Genomic DNA, 16659 nt, shown 5'->3' on the forward strand with positions numbered 1-16659 from the left:
AGAGGCCTCCAGCTCCAGCTCTGAAGTAGACATCTCCCCGTCTCAAGTCTCGACTTCCCCGTCTCAAGTCTCGACGTCCCCGTCTCAAGTCTCGACGTCCCCGTCTCAAGTCTCGACGTCCCCGTCTCAAGTCTCGACGTTCCAGTCCCCACAAGTGTCCCAGTCCCCACAAGTGTCCCAGTCCCCACAAGTGTTCCAGTCCCAGTCTCAGGTGTTCCAGTCCCTGTCCCCGTCTCAAGTGTTCCAGGCTCCTGAGACCCTTCCTCGTCCTCCAAAGCCCCCGATCCCTAGAGTTTCCTGGTCCCGCCTCCTGGTTCCCCGTCGCCGGCCCCCAAGACTTCCCTGGTCCCGCCTCCTGGTTCCCCGTCGCCGGCCCCCAAGACTTCCCTGGTCCCCCGTCGCCAGTCCCCAAGACTTCCCAGGTCCCGCCTCCTGGTCCCCCGTCGCCGGCCGCCAAGACTTCCCTGGTCCCGCCTCCTGGTCCCCCGTCGCCGGCCCCCAAGACTTCCTTGGTCCCGCCTCCTGGTCCCTCGTCACCGGTCCCTCTGAGTCTCCTGTTCCCTCCTCGCCCGCCCTTGTGGGTTGTTTTTGTTTGGTCCCTCCTCTCCCTCCCTGTGTTTTTTGTGTCCTGATTTGTTTTTTGTCTTTTGTTTGTGGTTTGTCTTGTTCTCGTCTTGGGCGTCTGGTATCCGCCCCTTAGAAGGGTGTGTGTGTGTGTGTGGGTGGGTGGGTGGGGGGGGTGGGGGGGTACTGTCATGGTCTGTGTCTGCGTTTGTGTCTTCCTTCATGTGTCTCCTGATGTTTCTCCATCCCTCTCTGGATTCCCTTCTGTGTCTCATAGCGCCCTCATGTGTCTTTTGTCTGTGTGTCAGTTAAGTGTCTTATGTTGTTACCCTTTTTAATCATTCCTCCCAGGTCAGCTCCAGCCTCTTTGTCCCCAGCTCAGTGTATGTTTGTGTGTGTGTGTGTGTGTGTGTGTGTGTGTGCGTCCTCCCCAACTCAGTGTAAGTGTGTGTAAAACAAGAATCCCAACTTGATGTAGAATCAGGTGTGTCTGAGCAGGGACACATAAAAAACATGCAGCTATTGTGGCCTTCAAGGACCAGGTCTGCTTGTGCATGTGTGTGTGTTTGTGTGTGTGTGTGTGTGTGTATGTGTGCGAGCGTGCGTGTGTGTGTGTCCGTGCGTGCGTGTGTGTGTTTGTGTGTGTGTGTGTGTGTGTGTTCAGCTACTTTCCCTGATGAGTGTGAAGAAGAAGAAGAAGCAAATATCTTTTCTATAGCACCTCTCACAATAAAAATCACGAGGCGCTTCACAAAAACAAAAAATGTAAAAATATAAAAAATAATTCAGAAAATGGTTAAACATATATTTAAAATGAGCACAAAATAGACAATTGTGATTAAAAAATGTAAAGAAAGAGAGAGAGAGAATAGGAAAGAGGGAAATCAGTGGATCCTGAGGAAGGTGGAATAGGTGGGGAGAGCAGAATAAAGAGAGAGTGGTGAAGAAGGTCACACAAAAGTCAGCTTGAACAAGTGAGTCTTCAGCTGCTTTTTAAAGGAGACCACTGAGTCCACTGATCTCAGGCTCAGGGGGAGAGAGGTCCAGAGTCTGGGGACCACAGCAGCAAATGATCTGTCACCTTTGGTCTTTAGCCTGGTGCTGCACAACCAGTAGGCTTTGATCACTGGACCCCAGGGACCTGCTGGGGGTGTAGGGACTAAGAAGATCACCAATGTAAGATGGTGCTTGTCCATGTAAGGCCCTATAGACCAGAACCAGGATCTTGAAATGAACCCTGCAGTTGACTGGCAGCCAGTGAAGCTGGAGGAGAAGCGGGGTGATGTGGGTGTGTTTGGAGGACTTGGTCAGAAGCCGAGCACAGGCATTCTGAACCACCTGTAGACGGTTCAGGGAGGTTCTGCTCAGACACGTGAAAAGAGAGTTACAGTAGTCTAAGCTCTACAGAGTGTGCGCAGGGAGATGGGGGAGGTGGGGGTGTCTCACCTTTTTCACCCTTGACCCATTTTCGTGTCTGTTAATATTGTCAACAAAAGGGCAGCAAAGCATTGTTTCACATGCAGGTATTCACTAGTAAAGAAAACATAATGAGATGTGAATAGAACGTGGGCAATCACAGAGACCACAGGGCAAGAACGCTCAGGCAGATGAGAGGAGAACCACTCCAGAACAGTTCCTGATTGGCCAACCCAATTTTATTTAGGAGTCTTTAACTGTTTGACACAAGTAACTAAACATTAATAAACCTCCTCTAACTAGGGCTGTGTCTGAACAGTGTGTTAGATTTGAAAGTTGACCTCATCTGGGCTTGTTTTGTAATAAAACAAGGGTTTGAATTCAGATGTGTGTTGCACATCTATACAAGATGCATACAAATAAGATTCTTTCACTTGTTTGCCTTTGTGGAGATAAACTTTTTGTGCCTGCTTTGTGTGTCCAACCTCTTTAGGTACGGCCATTTCTCAGGTATCAACAGGAAAGTTCAGCTGACTTACCTTCAAAACGGTCAACCCAAAGCGTCCAGTGAAGAAGAAGGTACCGAAACTCACTGTGCAGCTGATGTTTGGTGTGTGTGTGTGTGTTGGTGGGTGGGTGGGTGGGTGGGTGGATTTAACACAGTTTTGTTATTTATTTAACCTTTATTTAACAAGCCAGGTGGATTGAGAGTACTGCACAGAACTATGTTTTGCTGTGTTTCTTTTGCTCCGCCTGCTACCGCCTCATAGCTACCCCCTCCTGCCTGCTGCAGCCTCCAAGCTAGCTCCAGTATGTTTTAGTTCAACCCTGCTAAATACACCTGGTTTGCTGGTAGAGTAAATGGGTAAATAAAGTGCTTTACACTACACTGTAGCATTCTTCCATTCACATCTGGACAACCCGCTCAACCTCCTGGGCCGCTGCTGCCCCTATATGATGTATTGAAGTGTGTGTGTGTGTGTGTGTGTGTGTGTGTGTGTGTGTGTGTGTGTGTGTGTGTGTGTGTGTGTGTGTGTGTGTGTGTGTGTGTAGATGTGTATGAAAGTGTCCTCTGAGTGTTGGCGTTTCTCATGGTAGCCCCAAGTTTAAAGTAGTGAAACTGAATACCTTTTTAAATGCTTGTTCAGTGGAGTTTACGGGATGAGCCATTATTATTATTGAGTCATTATTCCTGGCCAACCTGTCCAGGGTCTACCCCACCTGCTTGCCCAGAGTTTGCTGGAGATAGGGACCCTGTGGTCCTGCATGGACAACCGGCTATAGAAAATAGATGAATGGATGAATATTTGTTCCCAGTCATGTTAGGCTAATTTTATGATGTGATTGCATCCATTACACAGAGGATTATGTTCATGTGGATCATCAGTACAAAGTTATGAAAGCAAACATGGCTGGAATCAGTTGTATCAGCCAGTAGGAAAAGGTATGTCTGCTTAGTTTTGGTCTCAACAGGCTTCTGTACTTTCTGAAAGAAATGCTGAATAGCAGAAGCTGATAAATAGCTGAACTGAAGTCGAAACTAAGCTCAAGTGTAAAAATGAGCTGAATGTATTTGATGATTTAGAAGAAAACATCCCTAACAAGTGTAATAAAGTCCAAAAAGTAGGTGGAGAATCACAAACAGCAGAAAAGTGAGATCTCTAAACATAGTTTAAAAGTAGTTGGCTGAAGTGTTCACACCGCTGATGTTTTAGCAGAAAGAGTCACATAGTTAATTTTTCATGATTAGCTGAACTGTCAACTGGATGGATGGATGTAGAAAGGCTATAAAGGGTGAGGAAAAGGAGGAAAGAATAAAAGTTGGTGACTAAGGGAGGAGGGACAGACAGACAGCTACATAGAAAGACAGGCAAAAAGAAAGAGGGAGGAATAGTTAGAGAGAGAGAAGGAGAAAGAGAGAGCAAGACAGACAAATGAAGGAAAATTCACGAGGGAGAGAGAAGATGGATGGATGGATGGATGGACAGACAGATGGAAGGATGGACGGACAGATGGAAGGATGGACGGACTGACGGACGGATGGATGGACAGACAGATTGAAGGATAGCTGGATGGATGGATGGACAGACAGATGGAAGGAAGGATGGATGGATGGCAGATAGATGGATGGATGGATAGTTAATTGGATGGAAGGATGGATGGACAGAAAATGGATGTAAGGATGGATGGATGGTTAATTGGATGGAAGGATGGATGGACAGAAAGATGGATGGATGGATGGAAGGAAGGATGGATGACAGATGGATGGATGGATGGATGGATGGTTAATTGGATGGAAGGATGGATGGACAGAAAGATGGATGGATGGATGGAAGGAAGGATGGATGACAGATGGATGGATGGATGGATGGATGGTTAATTGGATGGAAGGATGGATGGACAGAAAGATGGATGGATGGATGGAAGGAAGGATGGATGACAGATGGATGGATGGATGGATGGATGGTTAATTGGATGGAAGGATGGATGGACAGAAAGATGGATCGATTGATGGATGGATGGTTAATTGGATGGATGGACAGAAAATGGATGGATGGATGGTTAATTGGATGGAAGGATGGATGGACAGAAAGACGGATGGATGGATGGATGGATGGATGGAAGGATGGATGGATGGTTAATTGGATGGCTGGATTGGATTGGATGATTTGTTCCGAGCACAGGTGTGGCAGGCCAAAACGTACTCCCTGACGTTGCGGTACATGAAGGGCCACCAATAGGTTCGACGTAAGAGTGCCAGAGTTCTCCCAACCCCTGGGTGGATGGAGAACTTTGCTGTGTGGATCCAGTGTATTAGAGACCCCCTGCAAGAAACTGGAACATATGTCTTATTGGGGTCACAGTACCTGACCCGGGGTCGTTCTTGCGGGCCTCCTCAATCCTTTCTTGGATTTCCCAGCTTACGGTCCCAATGATGACTGAGGGAGGAAGGGTGGTTGTGGGCTCTGTGTTGGTATCTGAAGAGAACTGCCTGGATAATGCATCGGGTTTAGTGTTTTTGGATCTGGGTCTGAAAGAAATCACAAAGTTGAATCTGGAAAAGAACGGAGACCACCTGGACTGGTGAGGGTTAAGCCTCTTGGCTGCCTTTAGATACGAAAGATTCATGTGATCTGTCCAGACTATGACCGGGTGCTCGAAACCCTCCAACCAATGTCTCCATTCTTCGAAAGCAATCTTGATGGACAGCAGTTCACGGTCTCCGTTCTGTGGGCGTCAGGTGACGGGAGAAAAAGGCACAAGGGTGCAACTTGTTGTCTGAGGGGCAGGTCTGTGATAAGACAGCTCCATCCCCGGGTCCCCGCAGACCAAGTCCTGATAATATCCGGCTTAACAAGTCACTTGGTAAAATTTACGTTCCTGGGAGAAAATGTAGGAGTTAACCAGAATGCTCAAACTGCGGGCCAGTTTCAAATTCCCCTTTTTATTTTCTTCTGCTAAATGTGAGAGGAAAAACTTTGTGAAGATAGTTATGTTCTCCTTCGTGTGAATGCAAAGTTAATCTAAGGATATAAAATGTGGATTTCCGCTACACAAATATTCCATTTGACATGCTTCAAGTGCAACGAGACCATGGTCTGCTGCTAAAACATGAAATAAAACAACATAATTATGAGGCTGAAATGTCAGACTCTTGTTATAAAAGGCTCAATAGGGAGCCTAATGGGCCATTCCCATCTGTACCGGGTCGGCCCGGGCCGGGTAGCGTAGGTTGTTTACATATCTGGGTGGCCTGGTATTTTTCCGGGCCAACCAAGGCTCATTCTCAGCCCTCTTCTCGAGGGGGTCTGCTTCAGGCCGACCAGGGCCAACACACCCACTGCTGACAGCAAATTCACACCTTCCATTAGAGCAAGCCTCTGATTGGTGGGTAGAATCAGCCCACATGGGCTTAAGACAAGGATGTGTGGAATCAACCGGGCCAGGCTGGGGCCGACTGGGGCTACCCAGCCCGGGCCGACCCGGTACAGATGGGAATGGCCCATAAGTCTCCTCCCTTTCTGGTCGTCATGGTTCCCTGAACGGGGCTAAAAGAGTTGTTTTCTAACCCGCTTTGCCTTATGCCCTGGATCGCATATATGTTGTACTTATATTTAAATGAAAAGTAATGATGTGTGTTTTGACCACGCCAGTCACGTACTTTGAGATTTATCAGCTTGTAAAAGTTTGCTGTTAGCATGACTCCTAGCGTAGCTGCTACGTACCACATGACCAGATTTATGGTGGTTCTTTCCTCCTGAAGGAAGGATTTGAAGTTTGCTGAACTTACAGCTCTTTTCTCCCAGTTTTCTCCATGTCTGGTTCAATGACGTCACTTTTCCTGAAGCGCATTTGTAGTCCTGGAGTTATTTTCACAAAAAAACTAAAATATCGTTCCCCCCGTTCAAAAATAAGCACGTTCTTGGTATCAAAATGCATGTTTAAAATTCAAGGACATCATGTGTGAAATCCATGGTACATAACAAGTGGAATTAGAAAACAGCGTTTTTGCCCCATTGGTCCAGAAGTAGATGGGCGTGATTTAGGCTCCCTATAATATGTATTAAACTGGTGTTGTATAGTTCCCTCTTTCCTATCTGATATTTATAGTTAGATACTTTATAAAATAGATTACCTACATTTCAGTAACATTTTAGGTTTGTATTAATATCACTCATCTTAGTCAAAAGAACACATAAATATAGCCACAGTTAAAATACGATTAGTAGAATTTATTGTACTTCATTAACATGTTCGGTGGTACTGCAAATGCTAACATTTAATTTCTACTACTAAAAATGTAATGGTGACATATGTATTATGTACAGGTTAGCAATAATCTGTTTTTAATTCTGTTAGAAGACAGACACGTTGGTGAATTAAATGCTACTGTCATGTTCTGTGTCCCCTTGGTCCCCAGCCCCCTCCTGTTCTCCCTCAGGTTCTCCTCATGTGTCTTCTTGTGTTCCCTAGCTCCCTCTAGGCTTTCCTCATGTTTTTCTCCTAGCCACTCCCTTGTAATTCCCATTTGTTTACATTAGTCCTCCTCACCCCTCTAGTTAATAGTTGTTTATTTCTGCACTTAGTTCTAGGTTTAGTTATTTAGTGTCTTAAAGGTTATGGTTATCTTCCCCTCTGCTTGGTCCTTCCCTTCCCATTTAGTTATTTGATTCCACCTGTCCTTCTAGACCTCACTCCTCACACCTGTCTCCTGATCCCCTGATTGCTTCCCTCTGTGTTAAAAACCCTGTCTTGTCCCTCAGTGTTGGTTGGTTCATTGTCGTATGTGCCTGCATTATTCATTCCCCTCTCGAGTCTCTCTGAGTCTGTGCTCATGTGTGAGCTTTTGTTTGGTTTTGAGCATTCAGTGAGTTTTTGAGGTTTAATCTTTTTTTTTTTGTGCCTTGGATTTTGGCACATCCTCCTTTAATAAAGGAATTATTTTCTTTAAACTACGCCTGCCTTGAGTCGTTCTGGTGTTCTGCGTTTTTGGGTTCAACCTCCTACACTCAACGTGACAGCTACAGTGGCTTGCCATAATTCTGCTGCAGCGTATGGAGCAGACTCGAGTCAGCAACCTGACGTCTGCGGTTCTGCTACATAACGCTGCAGACAGCTAAGAATAAACAGGATGATGGGACTTTTATTCCACTTGTTGAGTTTAGACGTTCTTAGTTTTGCAACTTTTTTTTTTTCAGAACCCCGCTTTATCGTGAGCCTGCTACCTGCTAGCATTAGCTAATCTGCCCGTAGTTACACTTTTCATCCCAAACTTTGGACCATCTCTGCCTTTGTGTCTTTACTGGTTTCTCTCAGCACCTACTTTAGTGCATTCCTTACAAAATAACAAGAAATTTTCCTTGGCTCAATAAAGATCTGGAGAAAAAGTAACTCCAAAGGATGTTGCATAAGTGCTACGTCTAAAAATAGTTTATGGCACAGATTTTTTTTTATGTCACACGTGCAACATATATGTCACAATGTATAGCCCTGTCTTATATGAAAAAAATGCAATGTGTACTGTCATTTCAGATGTCATTTTGGAGGTCTGAAACTTCGCATCACCATTTGAAAAGTACTAAATTTATTGGAAAACATCAAAAAGCGTGAGCAGCCGAAGGCTTTGGTGGTCGTCTGTGTGAAGTTTTGTGTGCCTATCTTTAATTTTGTGGGAGATTTGACATGAAATGTTCACATTTCACGCTGTGTGAATGTTTGAATGTTCAACTGGAAAGTAAACGTTCCAGTTGAACATGCTTATCAGTGCGATTAGTTAAAGCATTCTTTCGTAAGGAAGCCAGCAGATTGCGTGGAGTCACTGATTAGTTGTGCCTGTCTTTATAATAATCTCCACATTAAGCATGTTCATTTGACAGACCATTTGCCGCTATGGCCCCCACATGCTGGAATCTTCGTCCCCTGAACATGTGACGAGTGGACCCAGTGGTTTAATAAAGCAGCTGAAAACTCACTCAGACTGGTTTGATGTGACCGACTGCTGGTTCTGTTCACTCTTCTTGAGTACATTCAGCTGTAATGATTCTGCATTTCATGGGACCCCGTTTGACCTTAGCTTTTTCATTTTAGTCTTTCTCATTTTTAATAGAAAATTTTCCATTTTCCCTATTTCTTTTTTATTATGATTTTTTTTATTATTTTACACATGTATTTTCTTTATCATTAAAACATTTTTTTTGCCTCGTGAACTTTATTTTACGGTGTAACAGTAGGTAAAATTTTGCTTTTTCTTCTAATTGGATACAACTCAAACGGTAAATTAGTCAAAATGGTGGTAATGTTTCTGCCAGTGTTTTACACATATTTGTTAATTATTTTAATAACTTCTACTTGATGTAGAAGGTGAACATTTTTGCTGCTTTTCCAGAATTTAAGAGGGATGGCCCGTCTTTGCTGCTGGTGTTGAAGTGGGGCGGGGAGCTGACTCCTGCTGGCCGGGTTCAAGCTGAAGAGCTGGGCAGGGCCTTCCGTTGCATGTACCCAGGGGGTCAAGGTACCGAACACACACACACACACACGCACACGCACACACACACACACACACACACACACACACACACACACACACACACACACACACAAGCACTAAATCCATTTCTTCACAAACATCAGCTCAACTTAGAAGCATTTTCTGATGCTGGTGCTACATTAGGTTCAGACTTTAAAAGCAAAGACACATCTGTGGACATGTTTATATTTTCTGTCTGTCAGAAGCATTCCTTTACTCACTTTCAATGCTTGTTGTGTACAGCTTCACCCACATTGTCCAAGTTATCATTATGTGAACCAGTTATGGTTTAAAGCTCTAGTTAGTGATGCATGTGAACCTAAACTGATGCTGCACCTACTCTGGTTCTCTGTGCTTAATTTAAATCTTTGGTATTTTAGCTAATCAAGTCCTTCCTCAGTAAGAAATGACATGTCTCAGCGTTAACAGCCACCCTCTGTACATACCTACAGGTGACTATGCTGGGTTTCCTGGCTGTGGCCTGCTGCGCCTTCACAGCACCTACCGCCATGATCTAAAGATCTACGCCTCTGATGAAGGCAGAGTACAGATGACAGCCGCAGCATTCGCCAAGGTCGGACCTTTGTAAAAGTGTTGCTTCCAACTTTTTAACCTTTGGGACATAATGTTTGAATGCTGCATCAGAAAACAGCATTCAAACTATAGTATTCCTGTTTCTCCATTTGTTTGAATGTTGTTTCTGGCTGAACTGGTTTTAGCCGGTTATGCGTGGCTCTATTGAGCTATGGCCTGGAACAGTACCTAAGATTTTGCATTGTCGTCATGAATCAGCTCAACTACTTGTTTGTGTAGGATGAAAAAACACTAGTTGTACGTGACTGAAAGCATGAGGCAGGATTTGTACAAAATCCAGAACAAAATAGGATGCATGTTGGTTCTTGTGAAGCTAACGGGTGATGGAGCGTTATAAAACAAAGAATGAGGCCACCCATGTGTCATTCCATTATCCTGAACAGACTGCTGCAAAATGCACTGCAGTTCGGCCCGCGTTTCTCTCGCTGTCCTATGGATGTGACGTCAAATGACACAGCTTACACGTTCTCGACAAAAGTTTCAAAACCAGAAGAAAATGTTGTCCGCACTCCAGATCGGTAGGTGGTGCTAGTGCGCGATAAAACCGCAACTAGTAGAAGAAGAAGAAGTATGTGGAGGTATTCTACCGCAACAGACACAAAGAGGATGCAGGTTTTATCGGCGGCATCGAGAGTCAAAACGAAAGGGACCCAATTTTATTTTGGTTAAGCGATGGATGGATGCTGACATTGATCCTTTCCTACCAGGTAAGAACATCTCAACATATCAGAGCTGCATGTCTGCGATTTAGGCAAACTAAATAACACCTATGGATTTAGTTATTACTACTTTAGGTTATCTAATGTCTTTGTGCAGAAGTACGATAAAGTAACATCTGAAAGCTAACGGTGTTTAGTGTAAAGCAGTTAGCAGAGTTTGATTTACCCAGCGGTTGGTCCAAGACTCCCAAACGAATCTCCAGGATTGAAAAGGAGGAAATAAATCCATAAACAGAGTGTCTGTTTCAACGGGCCTTCACTGGTGGTAGCACACACTGATTGCCACTACAAAACACCAATGCTCCCTTTTATTGGTCATTTTACGGGGTCAAAGTTCAACTTCCTCTACAGTTACTTTTCAGAATAAAGGCATATATATATATATATATATATATATATATGTATATATATATATGTATATATATATATACATTCTTATTTACATATTTACACAAATGCATAACATAACAGAGCATATTAGTCTGATGCTTAACAAAAGCTTCCAGTTTAGAAACATCTATCGAGGCTGCTCTTCTCACAGCTGAAGCGCTAAGCTGTCTCTTCTACGTTTTACAGGTTAACGTTGAAGGATCTCCAGGACACCGCTCGTCTTTAGAGATGAACGGATGCTACGTTTATTCTGACGAGAATAAACACAGCTTGGCACGATGACTCAGAGAGCTAGTGTGCAGTAGCATTGTAGCTGTTATGCTAAAGCAGTAGCATTAGCTGTGTTCATCCTACAGCTGCTGTACCACTGAATGTTTTAGACTGGATATTTCCCAAACCGAACACCAGAGTCATTATTAGAATGATGTCATCTTTGACCTACAGCCCAACCTGTAAGCAGGGCTCATACTTTAGCAGGTATGTTGTGTAACAGAGCTAAAGGTGTAGCATCTGTTCTGTTACCCATTGGGACGTCCGTTCGTCTTGTGGGCCTACAAACACCTGCCCACCTGGACCAAAGACAGTAAGTAAGTAAGTTTTATTTCTATAGCACTTATCACAGACATAGAATCACAAAGTGCTTCACATAGAAGAAAGATGTGTTTATTTAGTGGATCTCGACGATATGCACAGCATCTAAGAAGCCAACGAAGGATTAGGATTAGTTCAGCCTGAAGGGGAAAAGAAACTCCAGAGGGAACATGATCTGTTGCCATAACTACACAAAGATGTGCACCAATTTGTGTGTGTTTATGTTTGCAAATCTGTTCTGTGTTACGTTGTGTGTAGGGCAGAATGGTTTATGTTTGTGAAAATGATAAAATGACCCAGCCCGACCGTCATGCTCTCCACTGCTTACCTACTTCCCAGATCCCTCTCCCATGAACCACCTCAGTGAAACCCTGTGTTTGGACTCTCTCCTGCCTGCCACCACCCTCAGACTGGACCACCCTCATGAGCGCCATGCCTTCAGAGACAGTCAGGACCCCGCCTCCAGTTATGCTCCACCTTTCCCTCCTTCAGGTTGCTAACGGGACTCTGTGTTGCAGAAGCCTTCTGAGTGAAGCTGACCCATTCGCCTCGCGTCGGTGGTGCACCTTTAGTTCTCCTTTTTACATAATAAACTATTATCTGGGTTCTTACGTGTCCTGAGGTCTGATTCTGTGTCCTGCAGCAGGAACTGAAACCCCAACATGACAGACAGGAACAACTTCTTTCCTAAACATTGTTTTATTAGGAATGTAATAAACATAAAATTATGTACAAATGCCAAAGTATGTTGAACTTTGAATATAAATAAAAATAAATATAATGCACAAACTTTTTTTTAGTTTTGTGTGGAAAAAGACTAATAACTAATTCAGCTAATAACTTATTGTGAGGTATCGTGGTTGTTGTGAGCTTTTGTGATAATAGATTAAACATTTAGAAATGTTAGTCTGTCACCCTAAATGGAGCTTCTCTTTAGGCAGTGGCATTTACAAATGGTTCAGGGAATTTTTCACGTATCCAAAGAACGCAGCAGCTTGGTGTTGGCCTCCGATTCCCTCTTCCCAGATGCTCACGTTGCCAGATTGTGAACTCACGGTAGGCAGGAAACAGAAACTGTCTCTGCTGCCCTCGATCAGGAAGATGGGGTCCTGTTGTCTCTTGCTGGAACTCCAGGATGTCAAGCATCGCCCCAGGTAGACAGGTCACCTGTCGTCTCTCTCCTCCTGGCTCAGATGTTGTAAAGCTGTTTAGAAATGAATCAGGAACATTTGTTTCTGATTTCTGACACACAAAATGATGAACCTTCTGGACTGGAAAAGTAAAGGAATCCTATACCTGGAACACATATATGAAGGATTGGACTTCATCCCATTTAAAAGAATAGTCTCCCAATTTGGAATAGATAAGAATAGCTTTTTAGAATACCACCAAATAAAATCTGTAGTTAAACAAACATTTAAGTACAATAAAAAAGAATTACAAACACCACCAAGGGTATTAGACTTCTATAATCTCAAACCCCCCAAACTGCTGTCTAAAGTATATAAGACACTGTCCAAAATAGACGATAGAATAGCAATCCCTATTGAAAATGGGAGGTTGATCTATCAGTCAGCTTTGACCAGAACTTCTGGTCCCAAACTTGTTTAAAACTTTTAGAATGATCAGACATCCCAATTTACAATTAATTCAGTACAAAATTCTACACAGAGTACACTATACAGGTCATCGGATGTTCAAGATGGGGTTTGTGTCGTCTGACACCTGTACACACTGCACAAACAACATTCCTGACAATTACATTCACGCACTGTGGTCCTGTCCACCTGTCCAGGAATTTTGGGGTAGAGTGTGTGAAGACCTGTCAAAGTGTCTGAAATGTCATATCCCAACCGCCCCCTCTCTTTGTTTACTGGGAAACCTGGACGATGTCCTGATTGAAACATCGTTGGTTCACGTGGTTCTGACTGCCATATGCATTGCTAAGAAAACTATCCTCGTGAACTGGAAAAATAGAGATACTCTTTGCATTAACCAGTATAGAAATATTTTGTTAGATCATATTACACTTGATACAGCCTCTGCTTCCACTTCAAATCAATCTCTCTGGGCTCCTTTGATCGGTTCCATCACATAGCGATGATGGGGGGTCATTGATATTGTCCTGCTCCTGGATCTCTAGGACTTGGAGCTCCCTCCATCTCCTACACATCTTTAGGGGGCAGATCTGTGGCCCCTCACACTCTCTATTGAACGCTCCTATAGAGCTCCGGAAGTTGACGTCACTTCTCCCGGCATGCAACAACTCAAATTGAAACAGCACCATCTTGGCAGGCAGAAGCCCGCATCTAGGCTATTTGTTATTGTCCGAAAACTCAATCAAATGGGAAATATGGTAGATTCCTGTTGTGCCCCAGGATGCAGAACAGACGCGGACGAGATAAGGAATGAGCCTTCTACAGGATTGCCTAAGATCCGGAATGCCGCAAACGTTGGATCATTGTAATAAAACGCGCTAGTGACCGGGCTAAAATGAAACTGTGGGATCACGACAGTAAAGATTTTCGCTTATGCAGCGACCGCTTCATATCAGGTACTTAAACCAGCGTTTCCTCAACTGTGTATGGTATTTATTTTAAATGTGTTTATTACGATTCTTAGTGAGCTTCCTAAACTTATTTTGGCGTGGCTTTTTCTGTCTTTTTACTCATAGCAACAAGTAAACAACACGTAAAAAGTAGCCTTGTGAGTTCTGCGTGCTGCCGTTTACGTGTTTTATGATCACAGCAATTAACCGGCTAAGCTGTATTTAATTTTTAAGCAATGGTTGATCAATTGTCAGATCACACATAAAAAGCACTTTGGATTGCTATTATCTGTCTCACCGAGACAGATCCTGAGACGCTCCTGCCTGACATATTTATTTTATTCATGGAAAAAAATCTGACTAATGATTTCTCTTGGCGTTCAGTTTATACATTCAAACAGCACAGCACTCTATTTAAACTACTTACATGTAAATCTATGTTATTTGTTTTTGTTTAATCAGTTTTATAAATTATAAATGTCAAGGCATCTCATATCCGGTAAGAGGGCCGCTCCGACAACTTCTGGCGTTTTAAAAAGTATCCCAGGGGCACGGTAAGGGTCGGAGATGTTTAGTCTATTTAATTTCTGACTATATAAAATGATTTCTTCTGTTTTAACCCTTACCCAGCGTTTACATTTTCTAACGTTAATGTCATTTAACCAGCTCAGTGGCCTAGTGGTAGAATGTCCGCCCTGAGACTGGGAGATCAGAGTTCAATTCCTGGTCGGGTCATACCAAAGACTTTGAAAAAATGGGACCCAATGCCTCCCTGCTTGACACTCAGCATTAAGGGGTTGGATTGCAGGGTTAAACCTCCAAATGGTTCCCGAGCGCAGCTGTGTCTGCAGCTCACCGCTCCCCCAGGGGATGGGTCAAATGTGGAGAACAAATTTCGCACACACATCAGTGTGTGTGAAAACTAATGTGACTTTAACTTTAACTTTAGTTGAGCACACAAAAATGCACTTACAAAGCTTCCCATAGAAATATATAATATTTCATAAGTCCCAATTTTTTTACATGAATTTCATCCTTGGCTTCAGCCCTAACAAAATATAATAAAATATGTGTTTGTCAAATTTAACCCCTTCATTGCCAGGTTTAATATCAAAACCAGAAGTTTGAAAACTGTACAAAAAATGAAAAAAGTCAATTCATTTTTTGTGTGTTATGTCCAGATGACCTTTTTTGTGGGTAAGTTGTCACATACTTTGAGTGTCACAAATAGGCATAAAAATATTTTTTGCTCACTTTGTAGTTTTTGTGTGATGTCATATTTTCTAAAATATGCACGTTAAAGTCATTTGAGCACAAAAAATGCGTTTAAAAGATGGCAAGTTGAACACTTTATTAAAGCACATGAACAAAGAAAAAGTGTGCGTTTACGTGAGAGAGAGAGAGACAGAGAGAGAGAGAGAGAGAGAGAGAGAGAGAGAGAGAGAGAGAGAGAGAGAGAGAGAGAGAGAGAGAGAGAGAGAGAAACAGAGGGGAGTGAGCTAACAGCTGCAGGTTAAGCACACTGATGTGTGCTCCTCGCATACTGCCTGTCCACATTTTCTGCAAAAGCAAGCATGCAAGCCTCTGCTTCGGTATGTAGGACACCGCGGTGGTGGTGGAGGTGAAGGCAAAGAGGGAGGACAGAACCGCTATGCTTCTCATCTGCTGCAGCTGTGGGTGCAGCTCTGGCTTGTTGCGTCTAACTGTTCCCACAAAACACATTTTATTTTGGAGCAGCTCTTCTCCAAGGGCTAGTGATGTGAAAAAATTGTCCGTGGTGATAGTGCGGCCACTCAGTCCCTCGGTGAGCTCGGTGCCGGGGTGTCTTGCGTCATCTTGCACAGGTAGGGAATAATCCCCCAGGCATAAGAGGCCACATCGCACACCACCCACAGCTTGATGCCATAGTTTGTCGGCTTTGAGGGCATATACTACTTGGAAGTTGCAGCGACCTCTGAATCTGACGAGCTTTTCATCCACACACACATCTTCACCGGGGTTTTAGGTGAGAGGGAGCCAGCCCACCCGGAAGTCCCACACCTTCTGGAGGGGAGCGAGCTTGTACTGCTGCACCAACCGGCGTGCTGCCCTCAAGCGGTCATCAAACCGCACTGTTGCCGTCAGCAAATGGAACCTTCGCAGCCTCATTGTGGCTCTGAAAATCAGCCTCTCCGTTTCCTTCCCCTAGAGGCTTGTAGTAGATTCCCCCAGGAACGGAGCACCCCCAGCGGGGACGAGCAGCCCAAGGATTGCGCGGGGTTCCACGTTGTCAACATCCGTCCAGCTGTCATACTTTCTCCTCCCCTCTATATTAGTGTGTTTAATTATTATATCAAGGATTGTTATTGTTAAAAAATAAATAAATCGAAGCTGTCCGCGAAGCGGGTGATCCCTCGACGGTGAAAGTGTGAGGCCGACAGAGAATCCTGATTTCAGGTGTTGATCTGCGTTCAAACTTCTTCTCATGCTTGCGGCAGAAAGAAATTAATCCGGATTGGAGCCTCATATGTACTTTTAGTCAATTGATGCACCTGTGTAAACTGACCCCAACTCCATGTAAACAAACTCAGCTCTGCAGGAATTTGTTTTGCAAAACTAATGTACACCTTTGAAGTTTTTCAGCCTTCATCTTAATTTTCATCCATGTAAATGCTTTGTGCTTGTTGAAACAACAATTTGCAAAAGTAAAATTGCGAGTGAGTATCTGAAATTTTGCAGAAAATTCTTTGTTTTTTATATATAGCATGCCTTTGATGAATATTCATGATTTCAACAGTGTGCATGAGAACCTCCCCCCCCCCCCCCACACA

General features: G+C 43.8%; 1 protein-coding gene across 2 annotated transcripts in view; it reads left to right on the plus strand.

Annotated features, from left to right (window-relative positions):
• Nucleotides 1-16659, plus strand: part of LOC107380822 (inositol hexakisphosphate and diphosphoinositol-pentakisphosphate kinase 1) — a 167003-nt gene that overhangs the window by 75581 nt on the left and 74763 nt on the right. For both annotated transcript variants that reach the window (XM_070544139.1, XM_054743095.2), the window contains 3 exons: nucleotides 2474-2559; nucleotides 8867-8992; nucleotides 9460-9581. In XM_070544139.1, coding sequence (XP_070400240.1) covers nucleotides 2474-2559; nucleotides 8867-8992; nucleotides 9460-9581 — 334 coding nt within the window. The remainder of the gene's footprint in view (nucleotides 1-2473; nucleotides 2560-8866; nucleotides 8993-9459; nucleotides 9582-16659) is intronic.

The sequence above is a fragment of the Nothobranchius furzeri genome, chromosome 14 (assembly GCF_043380555.1).
Source record: "Nothobranchius furzeri strain GRZ-AD chromosome 14, NfurGRZ-RIMD1, whole genome shotgun sequence".
Lineage (NCBI taxonomy): Eukaryota > Metazoa > Chordata > Actinopteri > Cyprinodontiformes > Nothobranchiidae > Nothobranchius > Nothobranchius furzeri.